Source organism: Tachypleus tridentatus, chromosome 13, assembly GCF_004210375.1.
Source record: "Tachypleus tridentatus isolate NWPU-2018 chromosome 13, ASM421037v1, whole genome shotgun sequence".
In the NCBI taxonomy this organism is placed as follows: Eukaryota; Metazoa; Arthropoda; class Merostomata; order Xiphosura; family Limulidae; genus Tachypleus; species Tachypleus tridentatus.
This window is the reverse complement of record NC_134837.1, coordinates 192,833,186-192,860,884: the sequence shown is the minus strand read 5'-3', so window position 1 is coordinate 192,860,884 and position 27,699 is coordinate 192,833,186. Positions and strand designations below refer to the sequence as shown.

At 33.2% G+C, this 27,699-nt stretch overlaps 1 protein-coding gene across 1 annotated transcript in view; it reads right to left on the bottom strand.

Moving 5' to 3' along the window:
* Cdc5 (cell division cycle protein 21) overlaps positions 1–14,523 on the bottom strand; it is a 29,339-nt gene extending 14,816 nt beyond the window's left edge. Inside the window, exons 1-8 of the mRNA XM_076476644.1 lie at positions 14,266–14,523; positions 9,778–9,881; positions 7,641–7,802; positions 7,244–7,374; positions 4,026–4,354; positions 2,616–2,765; positions 2,035–2,196; positions 1,379–1,556 (exon numbers count right to left, since the gene is read on the bottom strand). Of these exons, the coding sequence (XP_076332759.1) occupies positions 1,379–1,556; positions 2,035–2,196; positions 2,616–2,765; positions 4,026–4,354; positions 7,244–7,374; positions 7,641–7,802; positions 9,778–9,881; positions 14,266–14,310 (1,261 nt within the window). The 5' untranslated portion in view covers positions 14,311–14,523. The remainder of the gene's footprint in view (positions 1–1,378; positions 1,557–2,034; positions 2,197–2,615; positions 2,766–4,025; positions 4,355–7,243; positions 7,375–7,640; positions 7,803–9,777; positions 9,882–14,265) is intronic.
* Between the last annotated feature and the right edge of the window lie 13,176 nt (positions 14,524–27,699).

Genomic DNA, 27,699 nt, shown 5'->3' with positions numbered 1-27,699 from the left:
CCAACAAAGTTTAGAGAGATAATAAATAGTTTGGCACTGTATATAGGGTGAGACCAGTTCTAAAAAGTTATCTGTTTTAGTAAAACAACACTGAACTATCTACTGTGTCCACTTCAAGAAATTGAACTTTATATTTTAAAGTGTAAGTCTATAGACTTACTGCTGTCCTACGAGGGGACACTGATCTATTTATGTTAACTACAAATTCCACTCTAGAATCCCACATTTCCAGAAGCAGATGTATTTTTTAAGAGCCAAAATATGCTTCCAGCTGGTGGTGGTAGGCTAAATGATGTAGTTCTGACCACATTGGTGGACAAGACATAGCTCTCCCTTCATGTACCAGAGTGGTAGTGGATGGAGAGAAAACTATTTGTTCCAAGACCTTTCAGCCATCAAGGCAAAGGCTCAAAAGCAACTAGAGAAAGACCCAAAACATCACACATTGGATGGACAACTGAAGAAAAGGAGCTTGAGGCACCTTATTCCAAATTGACCTCATCAAAAGCCAACAAAATAAAATAAGGAAAAATAAAACAGGGAAAATCAACTCTAAAGTTTCTCCAGAATGTCCAGAATCACCTTCAAACCCCCCCATCCCAGAGGCACACCATTGAACCAACTACGTGTCTTCATATCACTATAAATATGATCACTGACAGTCTTAACTGAGTGTCTCCCCACTCCTAATTGTTGAATGACACTGCATGTGAGGGACCTGAATTTTCTCCATGCTTGAAATAATAATCCAGGAAAATTCATGCTGTATATCATCTTGCAAAACATTTTTTTAAAATAAAAATCAACCATATAACATGAAAAACATCCAAATTATTTCCAACAATCATAACACAAAGAAACCCACTACAAAAAGTGGTAACATTATCTAAATGAGGTGGCTATATATAGTACCAGGACAAAGAGCACATTGATGCAAGTAGAGAGTGATGCAATACATTCAGCCAAAGGTAATTAAGTGTGGTATAAAAGAGTGATGCAAGTGACAAAAAAAAATCAGACCAATGCTCAGATGGACAAAAAAAGAAACCCTGGCAGTCATGTAACAGCTAGAGTGTCAGAGGATGTGAGTATATTTTGTAATTATGATTTCCACTAAGCCTTGTCCTAACTGATCATGAGTTTGATACCTGTGTATTTACTATGCCATGATGTTAACTGGTCTTTACTGCTACTAAATATTGGTATTAGCTGATCCAAGCAACTATCAAAATTATACATCTTTTAAAAAAAATTCAATCAGACATTTAAAATAACTAACTAACGTTTGGATACTCTTATCTTCAGAAATTAAAAACACACATTAAGTTTTCCTATTACATTTTGGCTTTTTTTGTTTTTAACGATAAAAATGGCTAACCTGCAGCTGTTGAACCTTTTCCTGGTGTTCTGAAAGGAGTAGAATATAAGGTATTGGGTGTTTGGGCTTGTTGAGTCTTGGGAGTTGCTCCACTAAAATCAGACTCATGCAAAGGTGTATTCAGCCCACCCTTCAGTGGAGTGTCAACATTTGTCAATGCCATAATGTTCTGGGCTTCCTAAAGGGATACGATTAAACTGTTTGATACAACAAAACAAAATACTGCATATTACATTTACTTCTGTGTAAAAGTAATTACAAATTTTATTTTATAGCATAAAAAAACAACTCATAAAGCAACTAGTTGACAAAATTCTACAACAACTGTATTTAAAAACACAACAAGAAATCAGTAGATTATCAAGTAATGATAATTTAGACATAAATCTTAAAGAAAAAAAGAAGATGCTTAATCTATTCCATACTGAACATCAAATGATTTAATTTGAAACAAGCATCTCAAATCTGATAAACTACAAGAAAACAGTTCATTAATATTTTAAAAAGTTAAGACCATCATGAAATGACTCAATGAGTTAAATTTATAACACTAACTTTCCAAAAGTAAAAGATAAGCACATGTGAGTGTTTGTTGATAGCACTGAAGATAATGTATGTTAAAACAAAATATTATATAAACCATTTTTTTACCCTACCTGTAGAATAGATTCCCTGCTTGAGGCTGGGGTTCGTGGTGTTCGTACACTTGTTATCCCAGGGGTAATATCATAGTCAGATAACAAAGTGTCTGAAGCCTTGTTTGCTCCTTCATCAATGATTTCTCTAGCTATTTCATTAGCTTTTCCAACTTTTACAACCTGCATAGCAACAGATGAAGAATACAAAAGAATGAAATTAAACCACATACTGAAATCTTAATAATAAATGATAAATTACAAAAAATTAAGACAGCTTCGAGTACTACCTTGTTTTTGAGCCTTGCAACTGTAGTGTTAACAATTTCAAATAATTGTTGATGGTGGTTTTCTTTGGCATTTGTTTATAGAAAATCACCAATAAACTTTATTAAAAAATTATTGTCTATAAACACCTATTCTAATTTTACAAAGAAAAAAAATTATAGTTTTTTGAAGACACTTTCCATTAAAAGTTCAAAGAAAGAGTAAAACAGCTTATTACTAAAAAGTGCTTAAAATGCATTAAATAGTTTAAATCTTATTTCTTAGTTGTAAAAAATGATGATATATACCATAGACTAATTGTGTGTTTACCTTACCTGCTCTAATTCCATGTCAGATATCTGTGGATCTGGTAGAATTAACTTGCTCCGTTTCTTCACTGGTTCCATGTTTCCAGAAAACATTGCCGTAGGTACATCATTCTCTTTACGTTGTTTCTGCCGCTGTCTATCTTTTTTTCTCTCTCTCTTTAAAAAAATTTAATTAGCTTCAGAATAAAATGTAATTTTATAACCAGCTTTCACATTCAAACAATTTAAACAAAATACATTTAAAAACAAAATTTCCTAATCTAAAACATTCAATCAAGGAAAGTAGTGGCCATGGAGATCCAACTTTAACAAAAACTTGGTAATACAACAAAACAAACATGAATTGTGCCCATCCACAAAAATCTGTTGTTTTTAAATCCATATAATAATCTTACCAAAACCTTGAGCAGTTCTGACTCAATTAAGAAGCTAATTATATAGTACAGTATAGACCTTCCAAGGATATTTATTCTTTACCAGCTGAGGGTACCCATCAAAGAAACAAAAAACTGTACAAAAGACAATGTTAGGTAATCTTCCCTCTCCTGTTTGTTTTCTTATTAAGTTCCTAATGACCTCATTAGGTTGCTAATTGCATACAGTGTTTTGTCAAAGATAACAGTTGACTGATAAAGTACTTCTATCTTTAAACAGAAAGCCAAAAGTATATAAAAAAATGGAAATGTGTCCAGTGGCATGGCTACCACATATGCTCAAGCATTCATATTGTTTTTAAATTTTTTTTAAACATATATATAATATGAATTTAATGTATAAACATAAGATGCAAAGAAATATAAAAGTAATGTTGTTTCAGTCGTTCATTCAAGTTTTATTTCAATATATCACTGGTCATAACAATCTACACCTAGGATTCCTTACCAGGGCTTTGCATGTATACATTCCCATATATTTGAGGCTCCTGACATCACAGACATCCTAATTCAGGTTTTTTTTTCTTTTTTTTTTGAGCAAATAAAATAAAAACTAACCAGCCTTTGTACATTGTCAGACAATTTCCAGTGACCATACCACAAATTACAGTAACAGAGCCAGCCAATTCTGAGTGGTGGATACTAACACAAACATACATATACATAATGGGTCTACTTTACAGTAAGATATTACACAACATAAAAAAATTGTGGATGGTTTGAACATAGCAACAAACCTCCCCACACACATAGTTCGCATACTTAGAAACTTAACTCTGTGCTTCATTTCATGGCATCAAGAAAGCATGTTCAGGATGCTGAAGGTGTTAGCCTTACTACAATATAAAAATTAAATATCAAGGAAAAGTAATAAATTAAACATGTTTTTTTTTTTTACACTTCACATTATATATTCCTAAAAACAAGTTACAGAGACTAGTATTGTATCTAAACAATAAAATTCAGAGAAACAGCTTTTCACCTCTTCTTTTTCACTTCTTAGTTCTCCATCTAGATGTTGAGACCTCAGTCTCCTATAATCATGTTCGGCTGGGTCATATGATTCTTCAGATGTATCATACAGACCTGCTGCTGGTTTCTTTTCAAAAGGAATTTCTGTATTGTAATCTACTCCTTTTTTCTTCTTTTTGCGAGGTGGAAGTTCTATACCAGCCATTTTTAACTCCCTTCGCTTCTGAAGGGCAGCAAGTCTCCGTGCCTCTTCTAACTGTTTCTCTCTTGCTTTTCGCTTGGCTTTCTTGCCTTGGGTATTAGCCAATCGAGCTCGAGCTTCAGACAGCATTTCCAACTCTTAAAAATCATGAATAACAGTAATATTTATCTTAAATGAGAAAATCTATAGTTTGTTTGTTAACTTAAAACTACATTGTTTCTTTGATTTAATTATAACAAAGATTTATTTCATGAACTCTTCATGGTATTGTACAAATAGACATGACTAAAATCCACTTTACATTTTTCTCTTTCAACACACTAGCATAATGAAACTTTGATAAACAATTTAATGTTACTTTATGTCCAAACAAATTATATATTATAATTATTACACTTTCTATTGATATAAGCAGTATGGTTTTGACTTTCTTTACTTTTGGTAGGACTAACAAGTATTTATACACAATTAGTAAACACACACACAAATACCAATAATAAATAGTACTCAGTAATAATATAATGAGAATTATTTATACTTAGGGTAAAAATTATATTAACACACTCTTGACTTCTATTTATATTGGAGTTTTTGGATACAATAGGTCATATTCAGTTGAAAAAAAAACAAGATTAGTATTTTATTTTAAATTAATGAGATACATGATTTGTTAATTATTTACTTCATGATTTCACCACTTTACCCTCAATATAAAGTTCAAAGTTACAATTCTATTAAGTTTCCATCACATCTTTTTAATACCTTAAACTCTTTCAAGCCTTTTAGTGCTCACTGAAAAAAGATTACAACTTATGCAACTTACAGTACATGCAAAAAAGTACTACCCCACTTGGCCTGGCCAGTCACAAAATTTTGACATGCCAACTTATCTAGGCTATGAATACACCCAAACCCTTTTGTATTTGGAACACTTTATGGCTGAGTCAGTTTTATTAGGTGTTGACACAATACAGAATTTGAATCTTCAATCATTAGTTACTTCATAATATATTCTGCTTAAAGCCAAAGCTGATAACATAGGCCTTCTGTTGATACTTCACTGAACACACAGGAATAAAACTGAAGAGGCAAACAATATTTTCAGCAATGTCACAAATGACTTTCAGTTACAACTGGTAATGTTACAAGCATTGGTTAGATAGAAACATTGAGTTGTCATAATGGTCCAAGGAAATCATTATCAAAAATTTATTAAATTTATCAACACAAACCTAACCAATAATAACCTAGCTCTTATATAAGCCTGATATTCTAGCACTTTTATATTATTTGCCAAAATACCTAAAACTTGCATTTAAATGGCACAAATAATTTATTATCCATAAAATCTAATTATTGTAGTTTTGAAGGCAAATTTTATGTTGATGTTACACACACACAGATATGATTTTCATACTGATGCTCCAAACTGGTAATTCGTACATAATGTAAAACAAATATTTCCACTGAATATTAATGCTAACAAAAAACTCTAATTTTATTTGTTTGAAATTAATAAAAGTAACAACTATTTTAATGAGGGAGTTGAACTGATCTGTTTAAAAAGATAGAAATCAATCTGCTCTATGTTTATACAAATCAATCTGCTCTATATTTATACAAATCAATCTGCTCTATATTTTGTTGAATGAAATAAACTTTACTGAATTCACTGTGTTCAATTTTATTTTATACTGTGAGTTTCTGTCCTTTTCTCAGAGCTTCATGCACTTCCTTTGTTAAAATAAATTGCTGAAACTAGGTTTGGTTTAGTTTGTTTTGAATTTCGTACAAAGATGCATGAGGGCTATCTGCGTCCCTAATTTAGCAGTGTAAGACTAGTGGGAAGGCAGCTAGTCATCACCATCCACTGCAAACTCTTGGGCTACTCTTTTACCAATGAATAGTGAGATTGACTGTCACATTATAATGCCCCCATGGTTGAAAGGGCAAGTATGTTTGGTGTGACAGGGATTCAAACCCATGACCCTCAGATTATGAGTCAAGTGCCTTAACCACCTAGCCATGCCGGGCCTTGCTGAAACTAGGAGTACAATAAATAAATTCCCTATTTAAATGTTGATACATATAATTTACTTAGATACAAATACCGATACATCATGATTCTTAAACATCAAATAGTCTAAGCTCGATGGTTTAATATGCTACAAAAATACATATTTTTTGTTCCTTATCTTCTCAACATTTGCTTAGTGAGAGATGAACAACTAAATTATAGTTTGTTCAGGATCAAACCAAACTAACTTAAATTACAAAACTTACATATCAGCCAATTGAGTTTTAGAACTTTTCAGACAATAATTCTTGGCAAATTATAATTGTGTCACACTACTATGAGAGTTTAAATAGTAATCTAATTTTGACCCTTCTCTTGCTCAATTATCATCTGTTGCCGTGCAATTATGAGAATAAAGGTTCACTCAACACAAAGGGTTTGCCTTTGGTGAATGACAATTATCACTTGAAAATAAAGAAACCAAGAAAGGTAATTCTATTAAATACATCTACTTTCACATCCTGTTAGTGCTCAAGGCATTCCACTATCGAATGTAGCTACAGAGGGAAACATAAATTTAGTGGAATAAATCATTCTTGTATCAAATTGTCCTCATCTTATGTACAAGCAGTCATGTAGATGGGCACACATTTTCTTGCCTCTCTCCAAAAAACAGTGTTTTTTATGTGTACTGTACATCTATTTGTAGACTTACTTACACGTATACTACTCCATAACACACACAAAAATATTTATCTGAACTTGCATTTGGCATTTATTGCTAAACCACTTAAAGTTTTCTGATTTAACACAAAATCTCTAATCCACCAAAAAATCATCAGTTATCACTTAGTCTTAGTAGCAACAGTGATGACAATATAATATTGTTCATTAACTAACTAAACAACTGGTATATATTTACAAGGTAAATCATATTTTGTGCAACATACTCTAATTACTTCTCTTATTTTACAAATCCTATACTCTGAAATTCTAATTATGTATTTACCATCTTCGTCCATGTCTTTTGGGTCAGGTCTGGCTGGTTTTGTTTCTGGGTTAGGGTCAATTTCTCCAGGTTTCAGCTTGCGAGGATCATCAACCATTTCTCCATCTTCATCTTTCTTTTGTGCTTGATCACTACAGAAAACCACATCTATTATCTTACAGACAAATATAACATTAATAATTAATACTGTATTAATAAGTAATTAGGTAAATATAACAATTTCAAAATGGTTAAAAAACTAGTACACACTGTTTTATTTCTTCACACACCCATTATAATTACTCTCTGAAATCAAAGATGCAATATTTTAACAAAGAATATAGCATGCACAATACCAGAGAAGAGGCAACTTTTGATTTAGTGTGGTTACACACTGTTTATTCACTCTGATACTTACAGTAAGTACTCATAATGTTCTAAACACTGAGCTGCTGTACGTCCAATGATGGGAGCTATGGTTCGCCACTGTGTAGGCATCAACTTTGCCAGGTGAAGAAGTTTCTCTTCTTCCTCTCTTGTCCATTCAGTTTTCTTAATGCTAGGATCCAACCACTCATACCTTGAAACAAACAAAAACACTGACAGCATTAGGAAACTAAATAACAAACTTTGTTACATTTAAGACTCATTTAATAATGAGTGTTTTCACAAGCTCCTGAAGGAAATATTTTACAGGAGCAAACTGGTGATTGCATTAGGCAAAGATTGAGACCATACATATGATTACAATTCATTATAAACATTAACTTTTTATTTTGGTACAAATATCAAAATTAAAAACAAACATACTGTTGTTGTGAAATTAGATTAAAAGCATTTATTCCAAAGAATTATTAAAACTGTTATGTAAGCCAGATGTATACAAATCATCATTTTCTAGTTTTGGGTTCTGTTTTTCCTACTTTACCATAATGCATTATCTGTTATTATGGAAATTTTCTACTTGTTGTAATATACCTTCTAAATATTTAATTACCCAGGTAAAATTAAACTTCAATAGACGTACACTAATCTACATTAATCACATGACATCTATTTACTACAACATGATTTACTTCTGCTTATGGTGAAAGTTAACATAATGCCTCGTCTAAACATCTAGAACTATTCAAACTCCAAGTTGTATAGTTAGAAAGCACCTATCTTTTACAATCACTCTTTTTGTTATTCAAAACATAAAATTTCTTTCTGTACAGATACAGTTTATCAGCTTGAGTTTGTTTTCCACTTGCATGCTACATTCTTTATTATAAAAGTAGGAATGGGAAGGTTTCTGAAAAATTTAATATTAAAAGATAGTATTTAACTACTGTCTCAATGAAACAATAATTAAAAGAAAAACCCAAATTATTCAACACTAACAATGAGGGTGATATTCACACAAAATGATCTTTTGAATACAATGACTACAAAAAGTTGTTTTCATACCTTTAACAATAACAATCATTTCACACAGTAAGTGATTTTATATAAATATTTTGGTTTTATGCAGTATTATCTCTGAAATATCAAAAAATGAAATCTACTATTAAACAAAATAAAGGGTTACTCATAATGTAACACACTGCCAACTCTACAGTTTCAAATGTTTAACAGATAAATCTATTATGATAAATTTATGACACAGGAACAAAACCTAAACAATAGAGATGAAATATGGGGGTCAAAGTCAACAAACATATGCAAGCATAATGAGGCAAAACAAAGACAGTATTGTAAATCTGATGTAAGATGAAAACTTGAACTATTTATTTCATGTGTTTATGTATATGAGGATGTCTTTAACTCATAATGATCAGAGTTTTTAACAACTTTGTTTCTAAATGGGCTGAAAGCATATTAAGAGGCCTATATTAAGGGAAGAGTATTGTATGTGAGCAGTAAAATGGTGAAGCCCTTCCATGAGAAAATTTCTAAAAATTAGATGCAAAATCCTGCATTCTGAACACTTGTAAAAGCTTTTTTTTTTTTTTTACCAAATATTTCCATGCCAAAATGCCACTTTTTGCTCTAGACCTTAGTCTATTTATTGGTTTAAAAGCATTCTGAAATTTTGTTAGAAGTAGTAAACCCTACATTTCCACAACCTTTCACCACAAATACCTAATTTCTCTTTGCTCTTTAGAAATTTTCAAATATGTTTACAGTATTTAGAAGTGATAAACTACACATTTACACAAACTTTTATCAGAAGATGGGAGGTATTAAAACTTTTATTAAAATAAAGTAGAAAACAATGTTTTGGCCTTCTTAGGTTATTTCAGGTCAACAAAGAAGATGACCCAAGAAGGTCGAAACATTGTTCACTACTTTATTTTAATAAAAGTTTTAATACCCATATCAACCATCTTGGGATACAATTTTACTTTTAATGGGTTTCTCGTCATCAAGAAACCTTTACCACAAATATCTCTTTTCTTCTTCCTTGTTAGACATTTTCAAAAATGTTTAGAATATTTATCCCCCCAAATTTTGTGATGGGTTCTTTGAGCCAATCCTGCACATATATGTATTTGTGTGTTTGTTATACGTACCATCTGGCTTTACACTGCTTTGCTGACTTCCTGTGAAGCAACGAAGCAATCCGTGACCATTGATTTTTTCCATATTTCATAACAGCTGCTTTAAGGATTTCATCCTTTAAAAAAACAAAAAACAACTAACTCTTAATTCAACAAGTACAATTAACTGAAATATATTTTTAAGCCAATAAAATTCAGATGAAGATGTGTTTTAAGTATGCATCTATGAAATTTTTAAAATAGTATAAAATATATGAAACAAGAGTAAACAGTATTTCTGTTATAAGCAATATAGTTTGGTTAACATGGATCTCAAGTGACAGCAAATTAGTCTAGTAGCATCACCTTCCAAATTTCCAAGTAACTATAAAAACATAATTATAATTGGATGCTAATAGTGTGATAAGCATAAGTTTTGAAAACCTATTTGTGTCTTGAAATTCTGAACTTACTTAAATTTCAAGACACAAGTAGGTTTTCAAAACTTACACTTATCATATCCAATATTGAAATCATCATTATATCATTTTGTCAATCACAAACTAGAATTTTGAAATTAAACCTACACACACCAATAAAAAGTTTGAACAAATGTATCAAAACTATTTGTTTCTCTATTCCTCCACAAACAAAAAAGAAAATGTTTGTTTAATGATAAAGATTCAACTAATATAAAGTATTTACTACACTCAAAAGACCGAGACTAGACTTACTGTTCCAATAAACCATGCTTAAAACTTAATTTATTTTTCACAAAAATATGCAACCATAGGTTTATTCAGCATACTTTTTAAATGACAACACATGTTCAGATTTAGATTCAGAACAGTAGTCATTGAGCAGTCTGAAAATGCTAGACACTATCAAAATGTGTGTGTGCAAGCAGTTAACCACTTATTTAAGCATGGTCCCCTTCTATAACACTGTCAAATTAATGAGCCAAGAAATTATAATACTACCTTAAGTTCATAAATTCACATGCTCACATATTTCTACATGAGCTCACAATGTATAACAATATTGAATTCAACATAACATGTTACATAAAACATTATAGAAAACATACATTCCCATTATTGGAATGAGTGAACATTGGTTTTGGGAGGTGATTACATATCTTTGCCATGGATACAATGTTACCCACCTCAATAATGAATCCAGGTATCACTACTAATGCTACTTCATGTAGTTCTAATAATACTCCTTTGGTAGTATTTTCAGGCTGTTATGATGGCTTTCATTTGAATTTGAACAATCTGGACTTGAATCTAATTCTTGTCAGGTTTTTTCACTTGATGACCATAAAGTGATTTGTCTTTACGTTTCATAATAAATACCTCGTCTCAGGAACATTTAGAGGTAGGTCGTTATCATAATGGTTTTGTTTTTAACTGATCTTATGTCTCTTATGTCTTCATAACATTTTTGCTAAAATAATTTCATGTCTTCAAACATCTTTAGATGATCAAAACAACAGATAACTTATCTTTGTAATAAATACTAGTATTTTTGTAAAGGCATACTTTCCAAATATTTTCATCTCAGTGTTATTCTGTAAATTTGTGATGAAATTTAGAATATCATTGCTGTCAGACCCACTTCCATGATGAAACCTTCTTAAGATAAAATACTTTGAAATATTTAAATTTGGAAGAAAATGAACAAAAACTGTTTCTGTCTGAAGGTGGAAATATGTTAGTTTCATTGTGACATCTATCATGAAAATGTATGCTCTGCACACTGTGAATTAAACTATGTAAAAAAACACATTAGCCATTTAGTTAATAAAGTAGAATTAAAAACATTTGATGTGTCAAGTCAGCATCTCAGAATCAACAATGAAACAAGTTACAATGTGAAGTTACTGCAGCAGAAACAGAGTTTATCACAAATCTATTAATCACAGAACTGTTTTTATTAATGTATTATTCAAATGATCTTGTTCACAAAATAAGTTTTGAAAAACTACCAGACTATGAATATATCATGAACAGGCTGAAGGAATAAGAATTTTATATGTTGAGTAAATCATGTAAGAAGTTAAAGCAAAAATATTTTTTTAGTTTCACAACACATATTTGAAATCACAAAATGTTTCTCCTACAGGCAACTTATTTGATCCTAGTGAGGGCATTAAAATAAACTTCTAAATTTCTGCAAAGGTCCCAACAAAACTCACAAGTAATGTATGAAAAAATTAAGCAACAACTAACAGTAATGGATTTGACATTATTGAAAATACCAATAAGTTTTTTTTTTATTTTTAAACTGAATTGTTACTAACTTTCCCACTGAATGATTGTAAAATTCTGTGCATATAAACCAATACTTCAACATCAAGTTTCCATATAGTAGCTAAATAACAGGTAACACTGTAAAAATGAATAGCACTTCTGGGACATTTTCACAGTCTAACAGATGTACCTAAACTGATTAAAATTACTGTAGCAAAGAAGTCAAACCCATCACATTGTTTCTCTGTAGCTTGGACAAATAATTCTAGCCTGACTATCAAATATCTTTGAAGACGTTATTGCTTAAATAAATGAGGCTAAGAATATGGACTTGGATTTTCGTGAAACATTTGACAAGGTGCCATATAAAAGGCATGTTAAAAAACATTTTCTCTTAAGATGTGGGAGAAATTTGACTCACTGAATAAAAAAAACAGAAGGTTACTATGAATGGAGTTCAGTGAAACATGATACTCAATGTTAGAATTTGAATTCTGTTTGATTTTCCTCATTAACACAGATTACAGAATGGTAAATAAACTGCTTAAATTTGCTAATGATATTATAGTATTGGGTGTTTATTGTTGGCTGTGAAGAGGATGGCTGTTTTATAAAGATATTTTGATAATTTGGTGAAATGGACATATAAACAACAGTTGGTTTTTTAATTATAATAATCGCAAGACAATGTATGCGAGGCATCTTATTTTACAATAAAGGTATACAGTGTACTTTTAATGGAAATAACCTTTACAGTGTTATTGAAGAACAGGATCATCACGTTCTGATTGGTGAATTTCTCACACCATCCAAGAAATATGTTGTTGATACTGGTACAGCAAATATGATTTTAGGTTGTATGTGTAGAAATACTGTGTATAAATGTAGGAAGATTATAATCTTACTTTATAGACCATTGATTAGGCCACATCTAGAATGTTGAGCTCTTTACCCAAAGAAAAACATTCAGTTGTTGAAAACATTTCAGAGGAGGGCTATGAGGATGATACCTGGGATATAATTGTTGTTATACAAGGACAGATTATCATTTCTTAAGTTGCTTCATCATTATTCATGGCATTTGTTTTTCTTGTTTTAATGTTTTCTTTTTTCTTATTTGATGGTAAGAATGGTAAATCTATCAAACACAAGGTAAGGGTCATCTTCAGCTAAGACAGTTTTATTTTTCTCTACATCGTTTTTTGAGTCATTGAATGGTTTGCATTCAGATGTGGCAGATACATTTAATTTGTGGAAGCTTACATGATGGATTAGTAAATATTTAAAAGATAAGGGATAGCTCCAAGTTTTTCTTTTTTTCTATATAACTTAATTTAGTGGATGGGTCAGTCTAGGTGTATCAACTAGCCCCTGTTGCCTTTGAATAATTATGACAAGAATCCTAATATATACTGTTTATTGAATGATATTGCACACAGATTTAAAGTTCAGAATAGTATTATGGATTCTCTTCAGTTAATAACATGAAGGAATTTACAACTAAGCCACTGCTACTTAGTGTCAACATGGTACTACAATTTCAGTACATCGAGCTGCTGAAGATTCTTGAACTTCAAAGAGTTACCATTTATGCAATTTAAATATGTGGTTGATAAAGGTTGTCTGTACCATGAATACATAGAATTAACGTAAGTGTAGAACAAACTGTACTAGAGCTAAAAGATAAATCGTCTAGACCTAAACATACATTGCTTCACATGAAATGATGAACAATGAAGATCGTTCTAATGTTATTAAAAACGATAAAAATTCTTATGTATTTTCAGTTTTAACTCAATGCTTTAAATATATTAAACAACTGTTTGATACCTCACACTGAAAATCTCTGTAATTTCAGCATTGTTCTATTAAAACCCATCATACTTAAACTGCATTTTACATTTAGAAAGAATCTTCATCATATATATAATGTTTATACTAGATTAATTAAACAATTTAGAAATGTCTGCAAGTACAGGTTGCTCGTGTCTGTGTTGTTATACAGGGAAGAAATGGTTGATCTTTATCCCCATGAACTCTACTGTGGAACGCTGTTTAACAGTCTCAAGGTTTACAAAATTCGATACTCTGAGCTAGTCGGTGCAGATCGTCGATATACATATAATACATCACCATATAACCAAGTGCGATACTACAGAATGCAGTGCAGTGATACTGTTAGTGCAAACTATCAACTACAACTAACCAGTACGAAAAGCTAAGAATATTATTTTATAATAATAATGATGATAAAACAATCATTCACCTCAGTGTTCCTCCAAACACCACCTTTTATCATTATCCGTGGCATTTTTCTTGTTTTACTGCTTTTCTTTCCTCAGAACGAACACAATCTTAAGATCTTATTGTATAATCACACACACTCATATATTTGTACATTTAACATACTGCTTATGTTAAGCCTAATGCTAGAAACTGATATCCAACCAATCTATTTTTCAGAAAATAAAATGTGATATGTTTATATTACATAAGAATAAAAAAAATTAAAAAATAACAAATATATCAAATTTGTTGTTTCATTCATTCAGTGAAATTAAAATATAAAAAATAATATCAGTTTTAGTCCAAATTTTATACCGCAAATAAGCTTTACTCGAATTCTTTGGAATATTATAATTGATATGCTAAGTTTTAATTCATTTTCTCAAAGTTTCCGCTACCGTAGTACCTCCAAGTTTCTTGTTGTCGTTGCTTTGAATTAAGCACAAAGGTACTCAGTGAGTAAATATTTGAATACTGATTTACTTTTTTTAGTAAAGTTGAAATTTACGTTGTTTAACAAAAATTATGTAGCATATAATCGTTGTAGAACGATTTTATTAAATCTATAATCTCACATTGTTTGGTGTTTTACCACTGCAAATTAGTCTTTTGTTTTGTTTTTGAATTTCGCACAAAGCTACTCGAGGGCTATCTGTGCTAGCTGTCCCTAATTTAACAGTGTAAGACTAGAGGGAAGGCAGCTAGTCATCACCACCCACCGCCAACTCTTGGGCTACTCTTTTACCAACGAATAGTGGGATTGACCGTAACATTATACACCCCCACGGCTGGGAGGGCGAGCATGTTTAGCGCGACGCGGGCGCGAACCCGCGACCCTCGGATTACGAGTCGCACGCCTTACGCGCTCGGCCATGCGCAAATTAGTCACTTTTAGGAAAAGTACTTAACGCCCTTTCTGTTTGCAAGATATTCATATACCCCGATCATAAAGATGTGTTAAGAATGAAGATATATTGAATTTCTAAGATGAAGGCATCCCTTGTAATTAATGGCATTGCAAACATAACATATAACAAAACATTTTAAGAGAATATGGGATTAATTAGTCCATCTCAGCTCTCCATTATCTTAACTGAACTAAAACTATTAATAAACTAATTTAAAAAAAGAAAATATCTTAAAGTCAGCCCTTATCATTCATATATTTATCTAGCTTTATCTTAAACTTACTGACTCCACGATATCCGAAGACAACCCATTCTGAAGACCAACCATTCCGTTAGAAAAATAAAACAATTTCAGCTGAAGATGAAGGTTGTCTGTACCATGAATACATAGAATTAACGTAAGTGTAGAGCAAACTGTACTAGAACTAAAAGATAAATCGTCTAGACTTAAACATATTAAACTATTTCAGCTGAAGATGAATCCTACCCTGCAAAAACTTATTTCTTTCTCCTTGTTCCACTGTTCTCGCTGATTAGTATGAAAAAAATGTGATGCATCAACACTACCAATTCCCTTTACAATCTTGAGCACCTCAAACAGATACTTCCAGCTCTTTTTTTTTTTCAAATAAAAATATTTTAAGATACTGTGTTTGTATTTTTCTTATAGAAAAGCCACAAAGGGCTATCTGCTCAGCCCACCAAGGGGTAATAGAACGTCTGATTTTAGCGTTGTAAATCCGGAGACATACCGCTGTATTAGCGGGGGACAAGAAAGAAACTTTCAGAAACAACTTCTTAGTAGTATATATAGTAATGTAAATATATGGATGTGTAAGTTAAGAGTTATTCTGCAGTAAGTGTCTGCGACTTGTTGGCAATAAATTCTACCCTAAACGAACAGCACGCATTCCATTCCTTTTTAAAATAATATATATATTTGAAACAAGTAAAATGTATGTACGAAAATTCTTTATACTATGGAGATACTACTTGTATCTTCTTCTTGTAACTACTCCCCGCTAGTACAATTGTATGTCTACGGATTTACAACACAACAAGCAGCGGTTCGATTATCCTCGGTAGGCTCAGCAGATAGTCTGATGTGGCTTTACTATAAGAAAAAAACACACAAACACCCTTCTTGTCAAAAGTCCACTTAGATTATTCCAAATTATTTTTAGAATTCATTTGACAGGCTGAGCTATTTACAATTGTATCCGTGTATAAATCACTTACGCTGTCATGTGAGTTAGTACAGTTTTATTCGGAACTTCCAATAATCATCTGCTCTTGGTATTTCCAATAACCGTCCATTTTTTTGTCAAAGTTCATACAGGTGAATTCAATAAGTTTAGAACACCCTTTGACGAGAAAAATTATTTTCCTCATCTGTTTCAAACTGTTAGTTTCATTCTAACATATCAACTGCTAGACTATTCACTCACATGGTGGTTAACTTTTCTCTGACCTAACTTCTCGTTCACGTTACATTATTTTTTCTCTATTTCTGCTCGTCTGGTTACAACTATTTATACGTCTATCAATTAGGCCTTCTAGAAATACCCATAGCCTCTATGTCAATTAATTACAAACACAAAATAAGTAAATGAATAGCTTACTCACATTAAACATTCTTTTATATCTGAAAATTAATTCCTTTTCAAGAGAAATATTCAGAATATTTGTTCACTATATTCAAAAACTGTTTTCAGCTCACCCCCAAAGTCTAACTGTATAATCTGCACAAACGGTGCAGCCCTCTTGATGACTTCAATACCGAACCTGTACTTCTGAAGATACAACACTCACTTTATGATCCTTGCACTGTAAATTTTGCAAGTGGCTGATGGTGATGAACTCCTTCCCATGCAGGTAATTCTGAAATTTCCAAATGGCATATGTGATGGCTAAATACTCTAGTTCAATCATGAAATTCTTAACAGCTTTCTACTTATACGTATTACCGAAAACAGTCCATATTCGTGTTCTTGTAAGAGTACTGTCCCAATTTCATAGTCTGAAGTATCAGCTCGAACAATGAATGGTTTGTTCAAGTCTGACATTCAAAAAATCAGCAAACTTTTCACTATTCTCATTATTTTTTGGAATGCTGCTTGGTATGGTTTTCTCACTTCACGTTGGTCAAACCTTTTTCTTTTTGGAAAGGTCAGTTGATGTAGTAGTAATTGGTGCTTCATCGTTGGAGCAGATGTAGTTTGTATGCAGGTTGCTTTCATCTTTTCAATGGCGCTCTGTTGGTCTCCTACCTCGTGCACAACAAATTCCAGCACAGAATATCCAATGCAGCACTTGGATGGTATGAGAGTAAGAAGTACTTCCCTCACTCATGTCGGTGTTTTGCAAAACATTTTCTTCAACATGTGGTTGAGTGTTTCTGCTGAGTTGACTAATTCAAATGGCATCCACTTAAATTAGTAACATCCATTTGGTGTTACAAATGCTGTCTTCGCTTTATATCTCGTCTCCATAAGTATCTGCCAATAACCTTTACAAAGGTTAATATTTCAAAAGAACTTCTCCCAATCTAGTTTTGCCATAATAGTCTCTGAATTGACCATAGGTTTGGAGTCGAACTTCATCACGAGATTTAGCTTCAGAAAGTCTACTCAGAGGCAATTTGACCCATCCCAACATTTCAAGATTACAACTAGTTAACAGGAGGCTGAATTTGAATGCTCAATGATTCTAGCTTCCAACATTGCCTCAACTTCCTGATTTATCAGTTCACTCATTGCATAAGGCATTTAACAGAGCATCACTTTGACTGAATCCCTGTTTGTGATCACGATCTTGTATTTCACAAGGTATGTATTTCCTGGTCTATCTGTAAAGAGATATGTGTATTGGCACAGTATGTTTCGCAGCACAGTTAGTTCTTTACTGATTTTGACATCTTTGTATGTTTCATCTATGTTCAGTAATCTTAAATCTAATAAGTCCCCATTACTTCTGATTTTTTTTCCCGTCCATATCTCTTTCATAGCATCAAACCTCAAACTTTCCTTTCATATAGTAACTTTAAGGATGAAAATCCTGTACTTGCTTACGAGATTTCTCGATAAACAAATAATACTTCCTGCAAGCGCTTGTCCCAGTCACGTGGTCTTTCTTGCATATGTTTTATAGAATTCTCCTTAAAACTCCATTGACTCTCTCACAAATTCCATTACATCCAAAGGCCTGCGATTCATGGAAACAAGAGAAGCAGTGCTTTTCCAATACACGTTAAAAATTAATTTTTAAGTATTAACTAAATTTAACGTTAGGAACTTGTAATTGCTTCATATACCTTACATGAACAGTAATCACCTTTTACGAGCAAAAGCACTGTTGGAAAGAGTATGAATAGACTACAACTCGCAAAATGCTTCCTTTTTTTAGTTGATTTTATCTTTTTCCAACTAGAAAAGTTTTATTTTTAACTAAAAACATTTTTGTCACATAATATATTCTTAGAACTATCAGATTATCCAATAAGTAATGTCCGAAAATTTAATACAGAAAGTGCATCATCGTTTTTGTCTTTGTAGAAGGCTTTAATGACTAAAATATGTAGTAGGACGTGTATACAAATGTTCAGACAAATAAAAGAAACTAACCCAACCCCACTTTTTCAGATCATTAATCAAATAAACCCTTATGAAGATGGATATGTCTGAGAAGCACATTCGGCATATAATAAAGGCATATAAAAAAGGCGATAGTGCAGCAGAAACTACAAGAAATATTCAAGGTGTTTATGGTGCGGAGTCTCTCAATGAAAGAAAATGTCAAATGTGATTTCAGAGGCTCAGATCAGGTGACTACAGCTAAGTGATGCGCCACGTTCAGGTCGTCCTGTTGAGTTTATTGATGACTTGCTACTGGCTGGATCTGATGAAGATTGTCCTGTAATAGTTGAAGATCTAGCACAGAAGTTTAATTCAACCCATTCAATAGTTTACCGTCATCTTCAACAGCTTGAAAAGGTGTCAAGTCTTGGAAAATGGGTCCCCCATGACTTAACAGAAGCCAACTTTAGAGCAAGAGTGGACATTTGCACTACTCTGCACTCTCATGAACGTCATTCACCTTTTTTGGACAGGTTAGTGACTGGAGATGAAAAACGGATATATTATAAAAATGTTAAGTGCAGCAGACAATAACTCAGTGCAGGAAAACTGGCTAAAGTATAGCCCAAATTGGACCTCCACTCTAGGAAAATCTTGTTAAGCGTTTAGTAGGATATTGTTGGTCTAATCCACTCTGAGTTGCTGCCACTCAATGTAATGACTACATCAGACTTCTATTGTCAACAGTTAGAGTGCTTGAATGTTGCACTGAAATAAAAGAGGCCTGCTTTGATCAGTTGTAAAGGTGTTGTGTTACAACAGGATAATGCATGGCCCCATACAGCAAAGACCACACCTACAAATATTGAAAAGCTAAACTGGGAAAACTTCCACATCGTCCTTATTCTCCAGATTTTGCCCCATCTGATTATCATCTATTCCAAAGTCTGCAGAACTATTTTGATAAAAAAAAAAAGAGCTTGGAACACATGAGAATGTCAAAACTACCCCCTCTACATTCGTTTTCTCCAAACCTCAAGAATTTTATAGAAGTGACATTTAAAAACTTGTGAATCATTGGCAGGAAATAATTAATAATAATGAAACATACATTATTGATTAAATAACATTAAAAGCGTTTGAAATCCTTTATTTTTTTAAATTTAAAATTGGACATTACTTAATGGATGACTTGATATACAAAATACTACTTACATGAATAAAAAATTTCAAATTTATACTTGTATTCAAAAATGTGTATATATCTTGAATATTATATTGGCCTCTTCTGTGACATAAAGGAAACGATTACCAGTTCATCTTATTTAAGAATACAGGTAAAATTGGGCCTTATTGACAATTTATAGTCTATACGAGGTCTGATAAAAAAGTTCTAAGGCTTTTTCTGTTATAGGCGCCAGTACAGAGGCAGTGAGCTTCATTGAGATGTGTAGAAAGTACAAATAGTGATCTACCCCACGAACAAACCATTTCTCTAGACCTATACCCGTGTTGTGAAAAACGTGTTCAAAGACAGACGTATCTCTTGCTCCTGTCGTAATAAAAATGGAAAGAAAGGAAGAGCAATGAGTTTGCATCAAGTTTTGTGTGAAAAATGGTAAAGGAGGAACAGAAATCCTCGACATATTAAGAACTACCTTTGGTAATAACTGCTTATGTAAGGCCGTTGTTTATCAGTGGATAAAACACTTCCAAGATGGCCGGGAATCGATCAAAAATGAACCACGTTCTGGGCGACCGTCGAAATCGTCCACTGATGAAATGGTCGCTAAAGTGAAAGACAGTTAACCAAACCTTTTATAAAGAGGTCTCAATTCACTTAAGGGAGAAAGTTAGAAGAAACCGCTACGGGCTGTGGGAGAATGGTCACTTGTTTTTTCACCATGATAACGGACTTCACACACTGTGGTGTTCCTTCACCATGAAAACGGACTTCACACACTGCCGTGTTTGTTCAAGAATTGTTGGCACAAAACACATTTCTGTGATACCACGCTCCCCGTATTGTCCCGATCTTGCCCCATGTGATTTTATATTTGTTCCCAAAAATAAAAATTAAGTTAAAAGGAAAGAGATTTGACGATATTCCAACTATCCATAATAATGTGAAAGCAGAACTTACTCGCATAACAGTTGGAAACTTCCAGTATTGCTTCCGAAAATGGCAGAAACGTTTGAACAAGTGTGTACAAGCTGGGGGAGATTATTTTGAAGGTGATAACATATAATACTGATGTATGTACATTATTATTTAAAATGAAAGTGAAGTCTTAGAACTTTTTATTCACACCTGATATACTATTTTAATCACCTAAAATTTAAGCGAAATAAATAATTTATAAATAAGTTAGCGTTTCGTAATTGCTACTTTATAAATCAAAATGCTCAATAAACAAATCAAATATAATGAGAGAAAAAATGAATTTACAGTTAATTTCCTTACGATATTTGAAAACTTTTTTTCATGACCTGCGCCTCGTACTCTTAGATGTTTGTTAACTCTCTGATGTTACGTGATGTGCAGGTACTTCAGGTATTACTGGCCAAGCATGGCCATGCGCGTAAAGGCGTGCGGCTCGTAATCCGAGGGTCGCGGGTTCGCATCCCCGTCGCGCCAAACATGCTCGCACTTTCAGCCGTGGGGGCGTTATAATGTTACGGTCAATCCCACTATTCGTTGATAAAAGAGTAGTCCAAGAGTTGGCGGTGGGTGGTGATGACTAGCTGCCTTCCCTCTAGTCTTAAACTGCAAAATTAGGGACGGCTAGCACAGATAGCCCTCGAGTAGCTTTGTGCGAAATTAAAAAAACAAACAAACAAAAAACAAAACTTCAGGTACTGAATTAAATTATACTTTTATTTTTTGTATTGTAATTTTTTGTGAAGTGTAACCCTTTAGGTTTGAATATGGATTCAAAAGACGATAGGAAAAAATGTAACTCTATTATTGAAAGCTTATTAGTGAACAAGTTTGGTACACAGAGTTTTAGCGATAAAGAAAGCATCATCAGAAACGGTAGATTGACACCAGCTTTAAGGCCGACTGGAACAAAGCTGTGTGTTTGAAAATTCAATGTAAACCAATATGACAGGGCATCCTGGTCAACTGCTTGTCTTAACTTGCAGTTCTTCGCTGCTACAGCGCTAAGTCTACGGATTTACAACGCTAAAATCAGTGTTTCGTTTCTTCTCAGTGAACTCAACAAATAGTCCGACGTGGCTTTGTTATACGAAAGCACACACTTAATTTACAGAAACTTTTCTGCTGGCCGTGTTTACTATTTTACAGTGAATCTGGGACATGAAACTCAAGCAAATTTGATGATGTAAATAATACGTATAAGGCAATTAAAAGAAATGAACTTTCCTCCAGTCATATATTTTCAACTCTTGGCCTAGCTAGATTTGGAAAATCATGGATTAAATTCAAACTAAACAATCAACATAAAATAAATGTGTAAATGAACAATGAAAATGTGAAGGTGAAGAGGAATAGAGACATTTTAAAAAGCTTAATGGACGAAATTTGATATTTGGATGAACAACAATTATTATTTAGAGGTCGTGATGAACCACTAGAGTCTATTAACAGAGGTACTTATAAGGAATTGGTAAATTTGTGCAAGAAATATGACCCATTATTGAAATCCCATTTAGAGGAATCGAGTGTTGTTTTTTTCTGGCCTGTCAAATATAATCCAGAATGACTTCATTAATTGTGTAGTTTAAATATTGTTCAATAAAATTAAAAGCGAAATAAGTGATTCTCTGTTTGTGGCTCTTATCTTAGTGAATTAAAGCACTAATACAATTACCATTTGTCAGCTTTCTAATGTTGTGTGACATGTGACTAAAGAAGGTGAAACTTGCGATAGATTTGTGCGGCTTATAAATGTTAGTGCAGATCAAACAGCCGTAGGTATATTGTTTAATTTAGCCGACGAATTAAATACAGGGTCAACAATTGTTGCACAAACCCATGAAGGTTAAGCTTGATGTCCGGTGAGCTGAATGGGCTTCAAAGGAAAGGTAGAGATAAGTATCCAAAAACTCTTTTTCATTCTTTGTGTGACACAAATATTTAATTTAGCGTTGTCACAATCAATGACGAAGATCAAGGAGTCTGACAGACTATTTGCAAAATTTAAATCATTCTCTTTGGGTTTTTTTGCGAAATCAGCAAAGCGTGTGCCCCTCTTAGATATTGAACAACATAAAATGTTCCAGAAAGTGGCCCTGGCTCCTTGGAATTATAATTTACTGCCTTATTGAAACTGTCTTAGAATAAAAGAAAGAACTTATTTCAAAATATTGTTCATAATTTCGGCAACTGGGCTACTGAAACTTTTACTTGTGTCCAAGCACTTTCATTGAATCTCACAGATATTTTCAGTTCAATTTATTGTTGAATATATTTTCCAGTACTTTCTCATTTACAAATGTCCTGTTAGATGCTCTACAGAATAGGATATTTGACATATCCTACTGTATGGAGGCTATTATGCGATAAAAAAGAGACTATTCAGATGAATTTTGGGCAGCAGTCGATGGATTATACCCCTCTACTAAGCGAATAAGAAATTATCCCTAAGAAGACATTAAAATAACATACAGAAATAAATTTTATGAATTTTGGATGAAACTTGTGGCCAAACTAAAATTAGGCTTCAAAGCTTGAAAAACATAGCATTCATTGAGCTTCTTGACACTAAAAAAACAGGAAGAGAACAAAAAAGTTCCTGAATTAGCATTAAATTCATTTGCAAGATAATTATAGAGAATGTTTTGATATTCATCGCTTGAAAAGTAAACTTCTGGTTTTGTACGCTGATGCTGATTTGAAAGAAAAACCAGTAAATAAATCACTTTGTTGTTTGCGAAATACCGAGTTAGAGGCAGCTCTATAACAGCTAGTAATGTTATGTGAGCTAACCTTGACTGCTCCAGCCGCCAGTGCCTCAAGTGAGCGTTCTTTCTCTTATTTAAAAATAATACACAGCTACACCAGAAATGCATAACGACAAGAAAGTACTTGCAAGTTTGTTGTTAAACGCGATTGAAAAAAAGCTTCTTAAAGAAATAAAGACTGATAGTTTCTATGGAAATGTTACAAATTTATTCAATCAAAAGGAAAGGAGAATAGAATTAACATAAAAATAAAGTATGCAACCGAATATATTTAGTTTTTAATCTTTTATTGAAAGTATTTAATATTAAATATGATTAGTACCAACAAGTAATTTATTTTATCTTTATTTGTCTCCTGTACAAATTGTTTTAAATCTTATAATCCGCCTTTTATACTTTTGGTTTCCCATCAGAACAAATGACTGTTTGTTTGTTTTGAATTTTCGCTCAAAACTACACGAAGGCTATCTGCGTTAGCCGTTTCTAATTTAGCAATGTGATACTAGAGGGAAAGCATCTAATTATCACCACACACCACCAACTCCTGAGCTACTCTTTGACTAACGAATAGTGGGATTGGCCGTTACTTTATAACACCCTCACGGCTGAAAGAGCGAGCATGTTTGGTGTGACAGGGATTCGAATCCGCAACTCGAAGATTACGAGTCGAGCGCCCTAACCACCTGACTATACTGGTACCAAAATCATCGCACGCTCTTGATTTCACCTAGAATTGTACTGGGTGGTAAAAAGCTGTTGGGCCCGGCACGGCCAGACGGTTAAACCACTCGACTCGTAATCTGAAGGTCGCAGGTTCGAATCTTTGTCACATCAAACATGCTCGCCCTTTCAGCCGTGGGGATGGTGGATAGTGATGACTACTTGCTTTCCCTCTAGTCTTACACTGCTAAATTAGGGACGGCTAGCGCAGATAGCCCTCTTGTAGCTTTTCGCGAAATTCAAACCAAACCAAACCAGAAAGTTGCTGAGTACTGATAAGTCTGCATACTTGCTGCGTAAGTTCTGAAGCCTATTGTGCCCCTCTGTCACTCAGGATTTCTCAAATTCCACTCTACATAATACTTCCAGTAAAGCTTCTGTTACCCTCTGTCTCTATTATCACCAGTGCTAGTATTTTTCTCATCTCTTTCAAACTGCTAATTTCACTCTAACATATAAACTGGTAGGCCATTCACTCACACGGCGATTAACCTTTCTCTGGCCGAACTTTTCTCTGAATGACTTTATCCTTACTTTGTTTCTATTCGTCTGGTCGCAATTAAGCCTTTTAGAAATCTCTATAGCTTCGAAATCATTGGACTGCAAACGTAACACTCAATAGCCTCGACGTTGGTGATTTAAAAACAAAAAATAAATAAACTAATAATAAATTTTACACTAAACAGTCTTTTATATCTGACAGATATTTCAAATTCCCCACCATTCCAAGCATCATTTTAGTAATCCTTCTGAATAAATCAATGTATTTTCCAAGATAAGGAGCCCAAAACTTAACCTAATACTCCAAATTTGGTTTAACCACTGATTTATAAGGTGAAATTATAATATATCTAGTCTTGTATTAAATATTTCTGTAGATACATCCTAACCTCCTACTTGAATCACCACTAGCAACAGCACACCATTTGGATGACTTCAAAGACTGGTCAGTTATTACACTATGACACCTTTTTTTCGTTACACTCTTACGTTTATTCACATCCAAATTATACTTATAACTCAATTTATGATAACTCGCATGCATTATCTTGTATTTATTATAATTGAAACCCATTTGTCATATATTTGCCCACCTTGCTAGACGATCTAAATTACTTTGTAAATCAGCAGCATTCTCTTCACAGCCAGCAACACTAAAGACCTTGACATAATCTGCAAATTTAAACAATTTATTGATCATTATTTCATCTATATTACTGATATAAATCAAAAGGAGCAGAAGTCAAGTCTTAAGAGTAAGTCCTGAGGTACCCCAATCATTAATCCAATTTAACTGAACTCATTTGTAACAACCCCTGCTTTCTTCCAGTCAACCATTCTTCTACACATTTTGTCAAGTTATCCCCTGCACCTGTAAAGATAACTTTTACAAGCTATTATGTGACGCCTTTTCAAATAATATGAATTAACTTAGGGTTTAATATCGTCTAGAAAGATACCTTAAAATAAATAACGTGAAATAGCTCAGAAAAATAAATTTTCTTTGCTTGCGATGCTCATAACCATTCAAACAGTCTCATTTCAGGTTTTTTTTTTATAGTTTGTTGCTTTCATTTTTTTTTATTGCCACTCAATTCCTCTAAGGAACATAGGTTCGCAATCACTGCGGTTTCTTGAACATGTTTTTTTTTTTTTTAAGTGAGCATGTTGTTAGCCCACTGCACCTAGCCGTTCCTAATTTAGTAGTGTAAGACTAGAGGGAAGGCAGCTAGTCATCACCACCCACCGCCAACTCTTGGGCTACTCTTTTGCCAACGAATAGTGGGATTGACCGTCACATTATAATGCCCCCACGGCTGGGAGGGCGAGCATGTTTAGCGCGACGCGGATGCGAACCCGCGACCCTCAGATTACGAGTCGCATGCCTTAACGCGCTCGGCCATGCCGGGCCGTTGCTTTCATAGATACCTATTTTATTCTGGTCACTATTTTTCACCCATTAATCACAAAATATGCTTCAATCTAAGTATATCTAACACTTATAATTTTTTTCTCATTCAAAAACAAACAATGTAATCAGTATACTACACACGACTATTCAACGTTTTAAACTTCTCTGCCAATCATGGGCCCAGCATAGCCAGGTAGTTAAGACGTTCGACTCGTAAGCTGAGGGTTGCGGGTTCGAATCCCCGTCACAATAAACGTGTTCGCCCTTTCAGTCGTGGGGGCGTTATAATGTAACGGTCAATCCAATTATTCGTTGGTAACAGAGTAGCCCAAGAGTTGGCGGTGGGTGGTAATGAACAGCTGCCTTCCCTCTAACCTTAAACTGCTTAATGATGGACAGCTAGCGCAGATAGCCCTCGTGTAGCTTTGCGCGAAATTAGAAAAACTAAACCAAATTCTAGTCATAATTTCAAGATATTAAAATGCTTAATTCTTTCATAAAAATCGCAAACTTGTCTGCTGAAATATGAGAACAAATATTATCAAATTTAATGATAATTTTGAGTATTGCAGTTTCTACTAGTATCAAGCTTCTTTCTGGATCTCCAACAGTTATAAATATTACTTGCAACGATCAAACCGTTGTTGTTTACGAAGCTCCATAGAAATAGTCTTCACACAATTTGGTGAAAGAGATGAAAAAAAGCTTCATATATGTTGTATGAAATTGTTTTGAAGTTAGTTAATTATTACAATATTCAGTAATACAAATCAAATGTTCTTTTTCACATAACAACAAAGATAAGTTTATAATATCCAAAGAAAAAGTACCTCTGGACTTGAACTTCACCAAATAGTTTTCAGAATATTTTAGGAGCTTCCTATGTTATACTACTGTAACATTTACATTTATTGGCCTTGTTCTTTTAAATTATTTCGTAACATGTAACAATAATAAAGTAGTTTATTGTTTATTAACATTTCCACGAGCTCGTACACTATTGCAAGTTATTAGGCTAAAGAAAATATGGTTCTACATCTAACGTAAAAATAAACCTACCCTACTTCTACAGTTTAACAACTGATCAATCGATTACATTGAATATATTCAATAACCAGTGCATGAAATAAGGAGGGGAAAACACCGTTATCCTCTTTACCGGTAAGAAATACATTTTTCCATTGTGGCAAGAAAGAAAAACTGAAACTTTAGCTAGGAAATGCTTGATTGTGAAAATATGCATCTGATAGTAGATTTTAATAGTTCCTTTCGTTAACATTTTATAACTAAAGTGCTGGCAATAACTACCATTGATTTAAATCTTTAGCCAATGACTGGCGTTGCCAACTGAAACTAAACACTAACTCAAT